Here is a 17,196-nt window from a genome sequence, read left to right as displayed (position 1 = left end):
AAAAGCAGTCCTTACGTTTTGGAATACCAATGGCTTGGAGGGAGCCCAATAATTATAGTGATGACTGCTATTTTTGTTCTTGCAATGTACGAGGTTTCAATTTGAAAAACAAAAATAATATTTCTTACCCTAACATTCAATCAGCCATTCGCCTTGTTCATCATGGACCTGAAGTACCAATACTCTCCTCCAGACTCTTTGGATGATATAGATGATCATGATCGTGGCACAACAGACCCCATTCCATTCTCACAATATGAACTGAACAGTTTAATTAGAGAACTAGGCCTTTCTAAAGAATCAGCAGAGGTTTTAAGATCTAGATTGAAAGATAAACGTATGTTGGCTCTGGGTACATCCTTTTCTTGGTATCAATCGAGGGAAAAGGAGTTTGTATCTTTCTTCTCTCAAGAAGTTGGCCTAGTGTTTTGCAGTGATGTTCGTGGACTTGTGGCATGTTTCAAAATAGAATATGCTCATGATGAGTGGAGACTTTTTATTTATTCTTCAAAAAGAAGTCTTAAATCAGTACTTCTACACAATGGCAATAAGTATGCTTCTATACCAGTTGGACACTCGCTTCAACCTCGAACTGGTTTTAAGCAAACTCTGCTATTCAGACCACAAATGGACACTATGTGTTGATTTAAAAGTAATTTCAATGTTGCTTGGTCAACAAAGTAGCTATACAAAGTTCCCTTGTTTTCTCTGTGAATGGGACAGTAGAGACAGAAAGCAACACTACATGAACAAAGCTTGGCCCTTGATAAAACCTTACTGGAAGGGTTAAAAATGTTGGATCCCAAAAAGGTGTTTCTTCCACCTCTTCACATTAAGTTGAGACTGATGAAACAATTTGTTAAGCCATTGCCAAAAGAAGGGTTTTTTTCGGATATCTTTGTGGACAGTTTCCTGGTTTATCCGAGGCAAAGCTAAATCAAGGAATCTTTGTCGGACCAGACATTAGAAAACTTATGACAGATCGCAAATTTGTCGACAAAATGGAAACAAAAGAAAAGGCAGCATGGACGTCTTTTAAATTAGTTATTACCAGTTTCCTAGGAAACAGAAGAGATCCAAACTACAGGACAATCGTTGCAGACATGCTCGACAACTTTAAGAAGCTGGGCTGTACAAGAGAATTAAAATTCATTTTCTTGACTGACATCTTGAGTACTTCCCTTCAAACCTTGGTGATGTAAGTGAAGAGCAGACCTGGTACATTGCGTTAGTGGTCAGCTGACTGCTGAATTCTGATGGCTGGCTGCCAGCCAGCATGTGCTGCGATGGTGATGCAGTAGTCGCTCACCAGCGGTCCCCTGACATAGGCCAGCCATGTACTTTTCACACCAAGGTGTGCACTTGACAATGCTTTGTCTGCAATGGCAGCAGGCATTGCCCAGCTACATCATGGTGAGGGATGTCCACCACATTGAGGCACCGATCCTACAATTGCAATAGACAGATGGTGTGTATGGAGTGACCCGCTGCCCTTTGAGCAGGAGTCAGGCATGCTGACGGAGATGACGTGGTGTGACCAGCTGCTTTATTGCACAAATCTTGGGAGGGGCTTGATGTGTAGAGCTGTTGCCCTGCAGTTGCCTTCAACTGTTGATTTCTAGGCCTTGAACTGATAACTTGTACTGGCAGATCGTTGTGGTTTTGTTGTCCAGCAGCACAGCTCTGTCATCCTGGTTGGTCTGAGAGACTCGGAATAATTCTATTACAAAATGACTAGTACTTACAGCCAGCAGTGACCCACTTGTTGTGCATATGTGCTACTCCCGGTCACATATCTTAGGACACTACTGCTACTGTCAGTCCGGAAATCTGCCTTGCTCCTTGCTGCACCAGTCTGTGCAATACTGCTGAGTTTGCTGTTTCAGCAAGCTAACTGCTCCAAAACATTGCTCTGGCCTGGTTGAATTGTTAGTGACAACAGCCCATGCTCGCCTGCTGTCAGTGCAGCTGCAATACACTGCTCAGGCTTGCACTAATACACCCATGTTTGGTCGTTACATTACACTTTCATTTACAGAATTATTTGTAAATAGCTCTAGACTTTCAGAATATGACTGTATGAAAATTACATGACATTCAGGAAAATGGCACATATCAGTGGATAGAGCATCTCTCAAAGTTTATCTTCGTAATACGCACCAAGGTTTAGTAACAGGCACATTTCTAGGCGGAAGGCTTTTAAGAACATTTAGACACATCATCCACTCCATGTTGATGCAATGAATTAGTTTGTGCCTGCAGATTGGCGCCAATGAACAGATTGCTAAAGTGGCCCGTTGTCATGCTTTTCGGGGCAGTGACTTGAATGTCTGTGTCGCAAACAGTGCCCATATTGACCGCTTAAAGTGTGAATAAAAACTTGGAGAGATGCTTTATCAACTGATATGCATCATTTTTCTTTGTTTGATAGTTTTTGTGCAGCGGCCTTCTGGAACTCTGAAAGTACTTATGAATAACCCCAAATATCCTGAACAATTGAAAGTCCAAGTTGTAATATGAACAATATTGTGAAAAGAATAAATTGGTACTCACCATGAGGATGATATGTTGAGTTGCTGACAGGCCTAATGAAGAAACTGTTCACCAGAGCAGCTCAAGACCACAGTCATGTGTACATGAGGTGTGCTTGCTTGTGTGAATATTTGTGTGTTTCCTTTGCTGAAGAAAGCTTTGGCCAAAAGCTCAATGTGTAACAGTCATCTCATTGTGCCTATCTGCTACTAAACCTGTCATCTTTATGGTGAGTGGCAATTATATTGTGTATCTTGACTTATTCTACACCCACAGAGGTTCTCCTGGTTGAAGTGATCTATGAAGCATGATGAATTAATTTATTGCTGAATGCTGCCATTATGAAGGCTGCTATACAGTCTGTGCAGTGAGAAACATGAAGTCTTAAATCTTACAGCCTAGATTAGATTATGTTATTCATTGCGTAAACCAGTAAGTGAACAGCCCAAGATGGGTGTATGGAACATATCAGGAAAAAAACACGTGGGAATTTTGATATTACTCAGTAATCACTTTGCTGTGATTTAATGTTCATTCAGCAGATTCATGTAGAAGTACTCTTAAAAGGTGTGTAACCTCCTTAGAATTCAAAGTCCAGCTTTTTCCCATCTTGGTTCATCCTTGTAAAGTTTTCTCTGCTCCCTTCTCTAAACACCAGGATGAGATGTATTTTTCGTAGTACAGAATTCATTCATATGTTGAGTTATTATTATTATTATTATTATTATTATTATTATTATTCTTTCTTTTCTCAGGCGGTAATGTCTGGTCAAAAATGGAAAGTGACGCGGACATTGATCAAGCGTGACTTCCTTTTAACTGTACGGTATATGTTATATTGCGTTTAGGAACTTTTGGGTAATTGAACATGTATGAATAATTACGGATTTCTGTAGTTGTATATATAAGTTTGGATGTAGCTGTATTGCATTGATGTACTGGTGGATATTGTGTGGTGTGACTCCTGTAGTTGATAGTATAATTGGTATAATGTCAACTTTATCCTGATGCCACATGTCCTTGACTTCCTCAGCCAGTTGGATGTATTTTTCAATTTTTTCTCCTGTTTTCTTTTGTATGTTTGTTGTATTGGGTATGGATATTTCGATTAGTTGTGTTAATTTCTTCTTTTTATTGGTGAGTATGATGTCAGGTTTGTTATGTGGTGTTGTTTTATCTGTTATAATGGTTCTGTTCCAGTATAATTTGTATTCATCATTCTCCAGTACATTTTGTGGTGCATACTTGTATGTGGGAACATGTTGTTTTATAAGTTTATGTTGTAAGGCAAGCTGTTGATGTATTATTTTTGCTACATTGTCATGTCTTCTGGGGTATTCTGTATTTGCTAGTATTGTACACCTGCTTGTGATGTGATCTACTGTTTCTATTTGTTGTTTGCAAAGTCTGCATTTATCTGTTGTGGTATTGAGATCTTTAATAATATGCTTGCTGTAATATCTGGTGTTTATTGTTTGATCCTGTTTTGCAATCATGAATCCTTCCGTCTCACTGTATATATTGCCTTTTCTTAGCCATGTGTTGGATGCGTCTTGATTGATGTGTGGCTGTGTTAGATGATATGGGTGCTTGCCATGTAGTGTTTTCTTTTTCCAATTTACTTTCTTCATATCTGTTGATGTTATGTGATCTAAAGGGTTGTAGAAGTGGTTATGAAATTGCAGTGGTGTAGCCAATGTATTTATATGAGTGATTGCTTTGTGTATTTTGCTAGTTTCTGCTCGTTCTAGAAAGAATTTTCTTAAATTGTCTACCTGTCCATAATGTAGGTTTTTTATGTCGATAAATCACCTTCCTCCTTCCTTTCTGCTTAATGTGAATCTTTCAGTTGCTGAATGTATGTGATGTATTCTATACTTGTGGCATTGTGATCGTGTAAATGTATTGAGTGAGTGCTTCTAGGTCTGTGTTACTCCATTTCACTACTCCAAATGAGTAGGTCAATATTGGTATAGCATAAGTATTTATAGCTTTTGTCTTGTTTCTTGCTGTCAATTCTGTTTTCAGTATTTTTGTTAGTCTTTGTCTATATTTTTCTTTTAGTTCTTCTTTAATATTTGTATTATCTATTCCTATTTTTTGTCTGTATCCTAGATATTTATAGACATCTGTTTTTTCCTTCGCTTCTATGCAGTCGCTGTGGTTATCCAATATGTAATCTTCCTGTTTAGTGTGTTTTCCCTTGACTATGCTATTGTTCTTACATTTGTCTGTTCCAAAAGCCATATTTATATCATTGCTGAATACTTCTGTTATCTTTAGTAATTGGTTGAGTTGTTGATTTGTTGCTGCCAGTAGTTTTAGATCATCCATGTATAGCAAATGTGTGATGTTGTGTGGGTACGTTCCAGTAATATTGTATCCATAATTTGTATTATTTAGCATGTTGGATAGTGGGTTCAGAGCAAGGCAGAACCAGGAAGGACTTAATGAGTCTCTTTGGTATATTCCACGCTTAATCAGTATTGGCTGTGATGTGATATTATTTGAATTTGTTTGGATATTAAGTGTGGTTTTCCAATTATTCATTACTATGTTTAGGAACTGTATCAATTTAGGATCTACGTTGTATATTTCCAATATTTGTAGTAACCATGAGTGGGGAACACTATCAAAAGCTTTTTGGTAATCAATGTATGCGTAGTGTAGCGACCTTTGTTTAGTTTTAGCTTGATATGTCACCTCTGCATCTATTATCAGTTGCTCTTTACATCCTCGTTCTCCTTTGCAACAGCCTTTTTGTTCTTCATTTATAATTTTGTTCTGTGTTGTATGTGTCATTAATTTCTGTGTAATGACTGAAGTTAATATTTTGTATATTGTTGGTAGGCATGTTGTGGGGCGATATTTAGCTGGCTTTGCTGTGTCTGCTTGATCTTTAGGTTTCAGATAAGTTATCCCATGTGTGAGTGTATCAGGGAATGTGTATGGGTCTGCAATGTAACTGTTAAATAATTTAGTTAGATGTGAATGTGTTGAGGTGAACTTCTTTAGCCAGAAATTTGCTATTTTATCTTTTCCAGGGGCTTTCCAATTGTGAGTAGAATTAATTGCTTGGGTGACTTCATGTTGCAAAATTATCACTTCAGGCATTTGTGGTATCATCTTGTATGTATCTGTTTCTGCTTGTATCCACTGTGCATACCTGTTATGTTGTACCGGGTTTGACCATATGTTGCTCCAGAAGTGTTCCATGTCTGTTATGTTTGGTGGATTGTCTATTTTAATGTGTGTGTTATCTATTGTCTGGTAAAATTTCTTTTGGTTTGTGTTGAATGTTTGGTTTTGTGTCCTTCTATTTTCACTTTTTTTGTATCTTTAAATCGTTTGGCCAGTGCTTGTAATTTCTGCTTCTTTTCATCTAATTTCTCTAGCGCTTCTTGTTGTGAGATTTTACCTAACCTTTTTCGTTTTTTTTCTGACATTTCATTTCTTATAAATCGTGTTAGCTGCCCGATGTCTTTTCTCAGTTTTTCTATTCTGATCTGTAGCCTGTGTTGCCATGCTGGTTTTGTGGGCTTCTTCTGTGTGTTGGTTGGTTCCGAGCTCTGCCTAGTGTGTATATTTAGTGTAGTGAGTGCTCCTATATAAACCAGTAGTTGTAACTCTTCCATAGTTGTGTTTTCATTTATTTTGTTGTGTATGATTGTGTTGATAGTTTTTATTGTTGTTTCGACTTGTGGGTTATTTGGCGGTCTATGCAAGAATGGTCTAATGTCTGCATTTGTGTCTTTTTATTCTATATATGTCAGCTGAAATTTTTCTTCTATATCTAACATGTGTGGTACTTAGAGTTCTATTTGTGCTTGTTCTGGTGGCTGTCTTAAGCTTTCGTTTTCCTCTGATTGTTTAATTGATGTGTGTTGTTCTTTGTTTGTTTGCTCTGGGATGTTTGAGTCCATTACTGTATTATCTTCTTCTTCTGATTGCACATTATTTTGTTCCAATATTTGTTGTACTTGTTGTTTGATGTTTTCTAATTCTGACTGGGGTATCCGTTATTTTTGATTATTACACGGATCTGATCAGCTAGTCGTTGTTCTGTTAAAAATCTTAATTCTGGGTCTCTGATAATAAATGTTGTGTATACTTGTGATCTGTATCCAGTTGTGTTGGTTCCTAGGTTTGTTGCTTGGTAATAACAGAACATGAGGTGTCGATTAACTTCATCTGACCATCTCATCCTCTGTCTTTGTTTTCCTTCTAGGGTGGTTGCAGGAAGCATATCCTGCAAAACACCTCTATTTGGATTTTCCAGTTGGCTAGCAATGTTGTTACCATTGTGGGCGGGCATAGGGTTCAAACGTCGTCCCCGACCATGACGGCGCTTGTCCGAGGCTTCTTTAGTTCTGTCCTGAACCAACTAATCACACTAAAAGGGGGGTTAGCTATATTAGTGGTTTGTTCTTTTCGTCACCTTTTACGACTGGCAGAACATACCGGAGGCCTATTCTTATTTACAGTAATTATGTAGCTTCACTTATTCATAGACATTCCATTAAAGATGGAAATGCATTGTTTGTGTTTCCCTGTATCTCCACATTAATATTTGTAGTCCAAGAAGTATTTTTTTGCCGAATTTATTAACAGACATTCTTAATGTAAGCATATTATTATTTCCCCTATTGTAATTACTGGATAAAGAGACAATAGTACGATAATTAGTGCTTTGAATCAAATGTATCTGTCTTAAATGTTGACCTTTCTTTCAGATTATGGAGAAGAATGTGAACAGCTAATACTCACTGTTGCGCATTGTAGAAAAGTGTACCCAGAAGCTTGTTCTGAAAGCTTAATAAAGACTAAAAGATTGAAACTTAATTCTGTGGTGAGTGTTTTCAAATAAAGTTTCCACCTAATATTCAGTTACAAACATCTGTAATTGTCAGTGCTTCAATACCCCCTGTGTATGTTGTTATTTTGTTGACATCTAACTGTGGGCATGGATAGTGTCAGTATAAGTGGGTATAATTTAGCATCTTACACTTGTAGATCTAGGATGGATAAAGGAGGAGTTGCCATTTTTGTAAAACAAGGTTATAAATGCAAAACTGTAGAAGTAAGCAAATTTTGTGTTGATCAGCACTTTGAGGTTTGTGCATGTGAACTTCAGCTAGATAATGTAGTAATGATATTAGCAACAGTCTACTGGTCCCCATTAGGAGACTGGGAGCTGTTCATAAAAAAGTTTGACTCCCTATTATGCTGCCTGTCAGACAAAAAGAAGAAGTTATTAATCTGTGGTGATTTCAGTGTAAACTTTCTAACTAATTCTGATAGGAAAAGTGAACTAGAAGTGTTATTAACAACATATAACTTAGAATAAGTGACCAATTTCCCTACATGTATAGCTCAGGACAGTAGCTAACAGATAATGTGTCTGTACAGAAAGAGGGTGTAAAACAAACACATGCTTTCCCTGTGGTAAATGGATTGTCAGACTATGATGCACAACTGATTAACTTATCAAACCTAACAGGGTGTACAGTTCAGAAACCATTAAGTAAAAGTGTGAGGTCGCTCAACCCGGTATCTATACAGCACTTCAGAGAAAGCTTAAGAAATGTTAATTGGGGAGATGTATATAATGAGCCAAATGGTAATGATAAGTGCAAAATATTTCTTGATAAATGTATATCTCTCTTTGAACATTGTTTCCCAAAGAAAATTACTAAGTGTAAACCACACACTTTTCAAAGAAACCTTGGATTACTACAGGTATTTGGCTGGTCCCGGCAGAGGTTCGAGTCCTCCCTTGGGCATGGGCGTGTGTGTTTGTCCTTAAGATAATTTAGGTTAGGTAGTGTGTAAGCTTAGGGAGTGATGACCGTAGCAGTTAAGTCCCATAAGATTTCACACACATTTACACACTACAGATATAAAGTGTCTTCAGAAAGAAAAAGAAAACTGTATGAGACAGCAAGAACTAGTAAAGATCCAGAAGTAGTTTTACACTGTAAAAATTATTGTAACATACTGAGAAAAGTTGTTTGGAAATCAAGAAATATGTATGTTAGAGAAGAAATTAACAACTCTGGCAATAAAATCAAATCAATATGGAATGTTGTTAGAAGGGAGACAGGAAAAGTATTCACTGGGGTAGGTACTATTACTGTTAAAGAGAACGAGACCATCCTAACCAACAGTACACAAGAAGCTAATGTATTTAACAATCACTTCTTAAGTGTAGGAGAAAAAAATTGGTGAGAACAGTTCAAAAGAAAAAGCTAGACAGTACATGGAAGAGTCTGTTTTGAAAAAAAATTAGTCAGATTAAGTTTCACCTAACAACCTCTTGTGAAATGAGTAAAATTATTAAATCTCTGAAAAATAAATGTTCTGTTGGATTAGATGACATCTCTAATAAGATATTAAAACAACGTGGAGCAATTACAGCTGATGTTCTGTGTCACGTATGTAATGCATCACTAACTCAAGGTATTTTCCCAGACAGGTTAAAATATGCCATTGTCAGGCCTCTCTGCAAAAAGGGGGACACCACAGACATCAATAATTATCAGCCAGTATCCTTGCTGACAGCATTCTCAAAAATCTTCGAGAAAGTAATGTACTCGAGTGGTCAGCCATCTCAACAGTAATGGGATACTTAGTAAATCACAGTTTTTATTTCAAAAATGCTGTTCCACGGAGACAGCAATATACAATTTCACTGTCCACATAATAGAGTTTTTTAATAGTAAAATGTCGCCTATAGGATTTTTCTGTGACTTGCCCAATGCATTTGATTGTGAACCATGACATTACAATTCTATGGTATAAATGGAATAGCATGTGAGTGGTTTAAGTCATACCTACAGAACAGGAAGTAAAAAGTATCCTTACGTGGGTCAAGTGATTTAAATAAGTTTGCCACTTCGTCTAACTGGGGTGAAATTACATTAGGTGTTCCACAGGGTTCAATCATGGGTCCCCTTCAGTTCTTGATATATTTGAATGTCCTCCCTTCCTAACTGAAACAGGAAGCTGAACTGACACTGTTTGCTAATGATACAAGCATCATTATTAATCCAGTAAAAAAAAGTCCAATTGAAAATGATGCAAATAATGTCTTTGGAAAAGTCATTAATTGGTTTTCTACAAATGGGCTTGCTCCAAACTTTGAAAAAACACAGTACATCCAATTTTCTGCTGCAAAAAGTATGGTTCCTTCAATAAATATAACACATCAACAGAAGTCAGTAGACAGGGTAGAGCATACTAAGTTTTTGGGTGTACATACAGATGAGAATTTTAAATGGAAAATTCATGTTTTGGATCTCCTAAAGCGACTAGGTTCAGCAACTTTTGCGATCAGAATAATTGCCAATTTTGAGGATATAGAAATTAGTAAGCTAACATACTTTGCATACTTTCACTCTCTGATGTCATACGGAATAATGTTTTGGGGTAACTCAACATTTAGACAAAAAGTATTCACTGCTCAAAAGAAAGTGGTTAGAATAATGTGTGGGGTTCATAGTTGCAAAAACAACAGTGATATTCATGATTATAATACCAGAAAAAAGAAAGACTTGCACTATCCTTTGCTTGACCTATCTTTGACACAGAAAGGGGTAAAATATGCTGCAATAAAATTTTTTGACAAATCACCAGATGAGATAAAGTGTCTGACAGACAGCAGTGATAGCTTCAAAAATAAATTGAAATCATATCTCCTTGACAACTCCTTGTATACCATAGATGAATTCTTGAGTAGGCATCTTTTTAAAATATTGGGAACTAATGAAATTTGTTCTCAACAACATGGGCCAGTTTAAAAACAACAGTGATATTCATGATTATAATACCAGAAAAAAGAAAGATTTGCACTATCCTGTGCTTGACCTATCTTTGGCACAGAAAGGGGTAAAATATGCTGCGATAAAAATTTTTGACAAATTACCATATGAGATAAAGTGTCTGACAGACAGCAGTGACGGCTTCAAAAATAAATTGAAATCTCCTTGACAACTCCTTGTATACCATAGATGAATTCTTGAGTAAGAATAAATAAATCTATAAATATAGTATATGCATTTTGTGCCATTTAAGGGAATGGGGTAAATAATAGAAATATTAATCCTTAACTCTGTATTTTATAAAATATTTTGTTTCATATGTGCATTTCTTGTGCACTTGACACGTTCCACATCATAACGGCTACCGTACCATGCGATTGATCAATGGAACACCCAACCAACCAACTATTGCTGACATGATTAAATTGTTTGCTTCTGTGCTTACACTCAAGAACCACTGAATTAGAACATGTACTTTGAAGCCGCTTTTGTCCTGATGTGGCCAGTGACATGTCTCAAATGTACTTCTTAAAGACACAGGAAGTACTGGGCAGCCATATTGTTGTATGTTCATTCAAATACCGGCTATAACTTGTAGAGATTGATCAGAGCTGAGTTTCAGATGACCAAACTTTGCGCAAGTGCATTCCAGGTGTGTTTAGCAGCATTGGGATCAGATGATCCAAGGGAAAGTGGATTCCCTTCCAGTCATCTTCTTGTCTGTAGAGTTCCGCTGTAAACATCTTTGAATGTTCATTTGTATTACCTAAAAGGCAGCCACATGATGGTTGTATATGATGCATGTACTAACACGCTGTATCAGTACTGTTGTTGTGAGCATGCTGTGATTTTGGACTTGTCTGGATTTGCAATTGGAACGGTATTTTCTAGGTATTGGCAACATTGGGCTATTTGGATTTGCATAGATTTAATATGGTGAAACAGTCAGATCCACCAATTGAGTGCTTTGTGTCTCTGCAGCATTAACTTCTCAAACATATACCGCACTACAGTTTATCTTGATATCTGTGATGAATAAGATGTGTGTTTATACAAATAAAAAAATAATAGAAATAAGATTTTGCAGTATAATGTCCTATATTTCTACTATAAACTGTAGAATGACAGAGGTATTAATTAATAATTCTTTAATTTTTGTGGATCACTGCTAAACGTTCCCTGAATAATCCTTGACTATTTAGTATGTATTATTTAAGATTTGTGCTTAAAAGGAATTTCTCAATATCTATGTTTTAGCTTTCTCTTTAATTTCCTTGGGCAGTTTATTGTAAAATTTTATTCCCTGGTAGAAAACAGTGCTTCGTGTGTATTGTTTATTTTTAATCAGTAATTGTAGTTGTCTGCAGCTAATGTTCCATGATTATCAATGCTGCTGTTAGCATAACAATTACTTGTGTTTTTTTCTTACTGTGCGAAAAGATATAAAAAGTACAACAGTAATGTGCATGCACTTAAAGAACATGAATTCATATGTTGACTGGGCAGATGGGCTTACTCAGCAGGTTTCATCAAGATCGTGAATACACTAGAAATTGAAGAGGGACAATAGAAAATAAAGTACAGACAACTTAACAGAAAGAGAAGGGAACTGAAATTAGATAAGTTGTAGGCCTTACTGCTAAATAAAGTGACTATCCTGCAGTACAAGCTCTAGAACATACGAGGAGCATTCAATAAGTAATATAACACATTCTCTTTCTGAAACCAGTTTGATCTTATTCAGGTTACCAATACACCATATTATTCCCCACTGTTTTGGCTACAAAACCCTATTTTTCAACATAATCTCCATTCAATCTGCCTGCCTTATGCCATCTTAGTGGGACGGCCTATATGCCCACATGGTACCATTCTACTGGTCTATGTCGGAGCCAATGTCTTGCTGCATCAGTAATCTCCCCATCATCCATGTACTGCTTCCTGTAGAGTACATCCTTCATTGGGCCAAACAGATGGAAGTCAGAAGGTTCCGTTCCAACATTACAGGAATTACAGCTGTGTTCAGCTGGCCAGCACATGGGCTATCAGACAGGTTTGCACGATCTTGTTGCGATGATGACAGAGGCATTGCCCAATGTCTCACCTTGCTTTTTTTCATTGTCAGGTCTCCATAATATTCTGCAACTGCCTGCGAATATCTGCGATGCTCTGGTTTTCTGCCAAAAGAAGCTCAGTGCCTCTGCTTGGAGCACACCACCATTACAGATGCTATTCTGAAGGCTTTGTCTGGTTGCACCACCTATCGGAACTTCATAAAACTATAAGGGCTTAAGCAGGAATATTCCATAATGTCCCACGAATTCTGCATTTTTTCCAACCAAAATTGCCCACAGAAAAAATAATGTGTTTCGTTACTTACTGAACACCTTCTCTTATGTTGGCTTGACTCTATGATCTTTGCCAGTGATCAGATGGTTGCATGTAAACAGTTTGTTAGGACTGTTTGGCTTAGGAAGTGCAGTGTACACTAATTTTCTTTTTACAGTTGTTCATGAAGGAGAAAGAACTACCTATACTAACCATTGTCTTTTAAGATCTCTTCTGCAGTAGGGGGTGAAACATTAGTTATAAAATTAAGCCTTGGACCAGAAAACAAGTACCATCTAAGATCTGATACCTTGATTTGCAAGTACTTACAAATTTGAGACATGTACATAATATGAATTTGGATGATGTTACTTTTAAAGAAACTTCTATTTCGTACAATAAAGCCTATTCAAGTAGAGGTGGTCACAATCATCTCAATTTTTCACTAAATTACTACATCAATATGTACTGTTTTGAAATAAATCAGATAATTTATAGGTGTATTTGGTTGTTGTGATTTGTTTGCAGATAGATGCAGAATTTAAAATAAACAAGCAAGATGACCTACAAGAAATTACCTCCACATCTTGTGCTGTTGATTTAGAGAAATGCATGTCTGATGTCGTGGAGATGTGTGCCACTCACAAAGAGATCTGTAAAAAGGTGATATCTAAATATATTTTTTTAATAAGCCAATGCAAATGCAAGGGCTGAAAGTAGTTGTAGAAATGAGGATATGTCATAGTCATCAACAACAGCATTGTTATTTTTCTGCGTTGTTAGCAATTCCTTTGCCTCTCCATTTCTGCTGGACCACAACCTCCTCCTTAATGCTGGTGTCTGTGCTGCCATCTGCCACATCATCCAGAATGTGAGATCTCTTTCTCCCTCACCTCCTTTCCCCTTCCACATAGCCTTCAAAAGACTGTATTTATAAGCCCCTCTTTCATTCTCAATGTGTGTGCAGCCTCTTTTTGTCCTTATTATTACTCAGTAATTGTCGCTGCTGTCTCCATTCTTGTCAGTACTTGTCTGTCCAATATGTTTTGTCCATACTCTGCAATATTCATAAGACCTCCAGGCATGACGGCACTTTTGTAGAGATGCCTTCAGATGAAAAGCTTCAGTGCAAGTGATTAGCAGGTGTTTCCTTTTAGGGCATAAGAAGAGCACACACTGCCAGCACTGCAGCATGTCGGGTGAGTAGCGGGATATTGACTGGGGAGAGGAGAAGGAGAGCATGGGTGGGAATGTTCAGAAAAATGGTGGGTGTGTAAACCATATCAGTGCATGCTGGGAAGGTGGCTTACACCTATTTGGGGGGGGGGGGGGGTGGCCGACTTCATAGGGCCTAGGGCTACTAGGAGAAAGGCTGGGGAACATAGAACAAGATGTAACATACTGCTAAGGCAGTGTGGAGAAGAGGTACCAAAATAGAAGATTAGCAGATTTGCAAGCAGGTGTTCCCTCGTGCCCGAGTATTTGAGAGGGGTATGACCTATGGGTCAACCAAGTTGTTTGGGACATGATTGTCATAAGGACAGACAAATACAGGTTCATTACATAGGTTGGTGGATATTTAATTACCACTTTGGAAGGTGGATAAAAGTGATGAGCAGGTGTTTCCTTTTAGGGCATAAGTAGAGTTGAAGCACTGACAGATGATGTTACTCCCAGGAGTCATTAGCTTCAAAGAGCTCTGATTGTGTGATTTGTCAGCAGACATGTGTAGTTCAGAAGTGTTCAGTTGGTTTCATTTAAAGAGAAGACTCAGGAAATATGTTCTGAATAAGGTCAGAGTCAGACCTGCTTAGGCCTATTTAAAATGTTTGGCATAGTGGTTGCAGAATTGCAATGCAGCACCCACTGATGGTTAGGTTGTAGGAAGGAACTTTTTGGATTGGAATGGTCGCAGCTGTTAAAATTGAGATATTGTTGGTAAGTGATGAGGTTGTTGTGAACAGTGGTCTTTGTGAAGCCCCCAGGAAGGTGATAGATATCCAAGAATGTGTTTTTGCCGAGATGAGGAGGGGTCACCTAAATAGAATGAAAATAAAAAATGTCAAACCAAAATACCTTCAGCCATCTCAATTTCCAGTTAAGCAACCAGTTTCAGTGCTACATCATGTCATCTTCAGCCGCCCTCCGACCACCAATGTGTAGGAAAAATCCCACCTCTGGTCCGGTCAAAATAGGGGCTAGCATTCAGTGAATAGTATCACAGTATTTTTGACGCAGTGATCCCTTCAATCATCACTTGGTGACACAAGGTTCTGTTGTGTCAAAAATCTATGGATACCTGTCACTGTTCAATCATCACTTGGTGACACAATGTTCTGTTGTGTCAAAAATCTATGGATACCTGTCACTGGATGCTGACCCCTAATTTGACCAGAGAAGAGGTGGGATTCCTCCTACATGTCAATCAGGAGGCCTGAAGAATGTGTAATGTAGCACAGAAATTGGTTGCTCAAATAAAATAATTGGAAATTTAGCTGGCAGAAGGTGTTTTGATTCGACATTTGACACTGAACAGCTGCGGTCCTGCACTCCTCTTATAAAGATGGACTTACAGTCGGTAAATAGAATGAGGTGAGTAGACATTTAGGTTCTGAAGGAATGAGGATAGAGTATCCTTGTCTTGGAACATCATGAAGATGACATCAATGAATTTGAAATAATTGAGGTGTTTAGATTTCTATATAGCATAGAAAGGGTGTCTCAAGATGATTCATGATCATATTGGAATCGGAAAATGCCATTAAGGTGTCAATGGCAGTGTCACAGCATATTCATGCGTGATATGTTGAAAGGAGAATTTGTTATGTGAGGGTATGGCTGTCAGAAAGGAGGTTGTTGGCTTGGATCTAGCTGGGCATTGGTTGAGTGTAACAAGACAATTGCTATTGAAGTGTGTGTGGTGGAGAGATGTGCATAATGGAAGGGACATGATAAAAAGAGATGAATGTAAAGGGGAAAATATTGACAGCCAATGAGAAAGGGAGATGGAGCAATAGACACTGCACCAAAGGAGAAGGAGCAGTAAGTTTCAGATTGGATAGTTATTACAGGTGTCAAATATACAATTTTGCATTAGAAATTAATGTCTAGCATACTTCTGAAGTTGCTACAGTTTTCATTGCATTTGTGTGTAATAATTCAGGGGGGGGGGGGGGGGGTCGAACATCACAGAAATACAATAGTACGTAAACTCACATTGTAGTGTCCAGTTATGTGAAAAGTGTTGGTCAGAAATGCGCGAGCCACATGCTTTGATCCGCTTCCTACTCAAGGAGGGAATAACACATACTGAAATTTTTTCACACAGGAAAACAGCTTATGGAAAAGGTGTTATGAGCAGAATGAGTGTGTTTAAGTGGTGTAGGGAGTTTAATGGAGGCAGATCAAATGTTCATGACGAATGGAGAAGTGGAAGACCTTCCAGTTTGACTGATGAGTTGGTGCAAAAAATTTAGGAAACTGTTCATGAAGACTGCTGATTGACAGTGGAAGAAATTTCTGCAAAATTTCCACAACTCTCCAGAACTCTCTTGTGGGAAACACTCATAGAAATGCTGGGATATCGGAAACTGTGCACAAGATGGATAACAAAAGGCTGACAGAGCAGCGCAAGAAAAATCAATTCAGCAGTGCACACAAGTTTCTTGATTGACTTGAATTGGAAGGTGAGTATTTTATGAGCTGTATTGTGACTGGACATGAAACACGTGTGGCTCATTACAGGCCTGACACAAGAAGACAGTCGTTACAGTGGCAGCACACAACTTCCCCGTTTGCCAAAAAATTCAAATCACAATTTTGCACGACAGTGCCCATTCTCACACAGCCCTTACCCACCGAGGCATTCTTGGACTGATTTGGTTGGTATGTTTTGAACCATCTCCTGCATTCCCCCAGCTTAGTGCCTTCAGGTTATCACTTTTTCACATCCCTGAAGGCACATGAGTGGAATTAAATTTTCAACCAATGAGCATATACAGAAATAAGTTCTTGGAGGAGAGCATAAAGAAGATTGTGTCACAACTCACCACATGTATTGAATGGGATGGTGACCATGTGGAAAAAATGGTCAACAAATGAATCAACAATATTCTGTAAATTTTTTAAATACACTTTTTTCTAAAAAAATATAAAAATCTAGTATACTTACTTTATGAACATGATTCGTGGATTGTTATGAAGTAGCAGAATATTAATACATCAGACGAGAGGAAAATGGGCAAATCTGGGAATGAAAAAGGGTCATGTAGAGCAAGAAGGAAGATGATGATGATGATGAGTGGGAAAGAATGTCAGAGAGATGTATAAGGAACAGGAGCTGGTATATAGTTGATAATTCCAAGAAATGGGTCTGATGTGGATTGAGAAGGTACGAAGTCTGTGCAAATTCTAAGGTCCCAGATTCTCTTTTTCACAAGATTCACTGAAAAAAAAAAATTAGAAATTTTGGTCATTTCTCAACATAACCAGTAAACACCCGATTCTTTAAAGAGTT

The 17,196-nt window shown here is 37.8% G+C and overlaps 1 protein-coding gene across 7 annotated transcripts in view; it reads left to right on the top strand.

The window, feature by feature from the left end:
* LOC126188953 (uncharacterized) overlaps positions 1-17,196 on the top strand; it is a 267,426-nt gene that overhangs the window by 138,624 nt on the left and 111,606 nt on the right. For 5 of the 7 annotated variants that reach the window (XM_049930711.1, XM_049930712.1, XM_049930709.1 and 2 more), the window contains exons 2-3: positions 7,266-7,381; positions 13,209-13,343. The exons of 1 other annotated variant lie outside the window; for it this stretch is intronic. In XM_049930711.1, the coding sequence (XP_049786668.1) occupies positions 7,266-7,381; positions 13,209-13,343 (251 nt within the window). The remainder of the gene's footprint in view (positions 1-7,265; positions 7,382-13,208; positions 13,344-17,196) is intronic. One more of the 7 variants, XM_049930710.1, reaches the window with a different exon arrangement.

Source organism: Schistocerca cancellata, chromosome 5, assembly GCF_023864275.1.
Source record: "Schistocerca cancellata isolate TAMUIC-IGC-003103 chromosome 5, iqSchCanc2.1, whole genome shotgun sequence".
In the NCBI taxonomy this organism is placed as follows: domain Eukaryota; kingdom Metazoa; phylum Arthropoda; class Insecta; order Orthoptera; family Acrididae; genus Schistocerca; species Schistocerca cancellata.
Note: the sequence above shows the minus strand (reverse complement) of the source record. Positions and strands in the feature narration are given on the sequence as shown.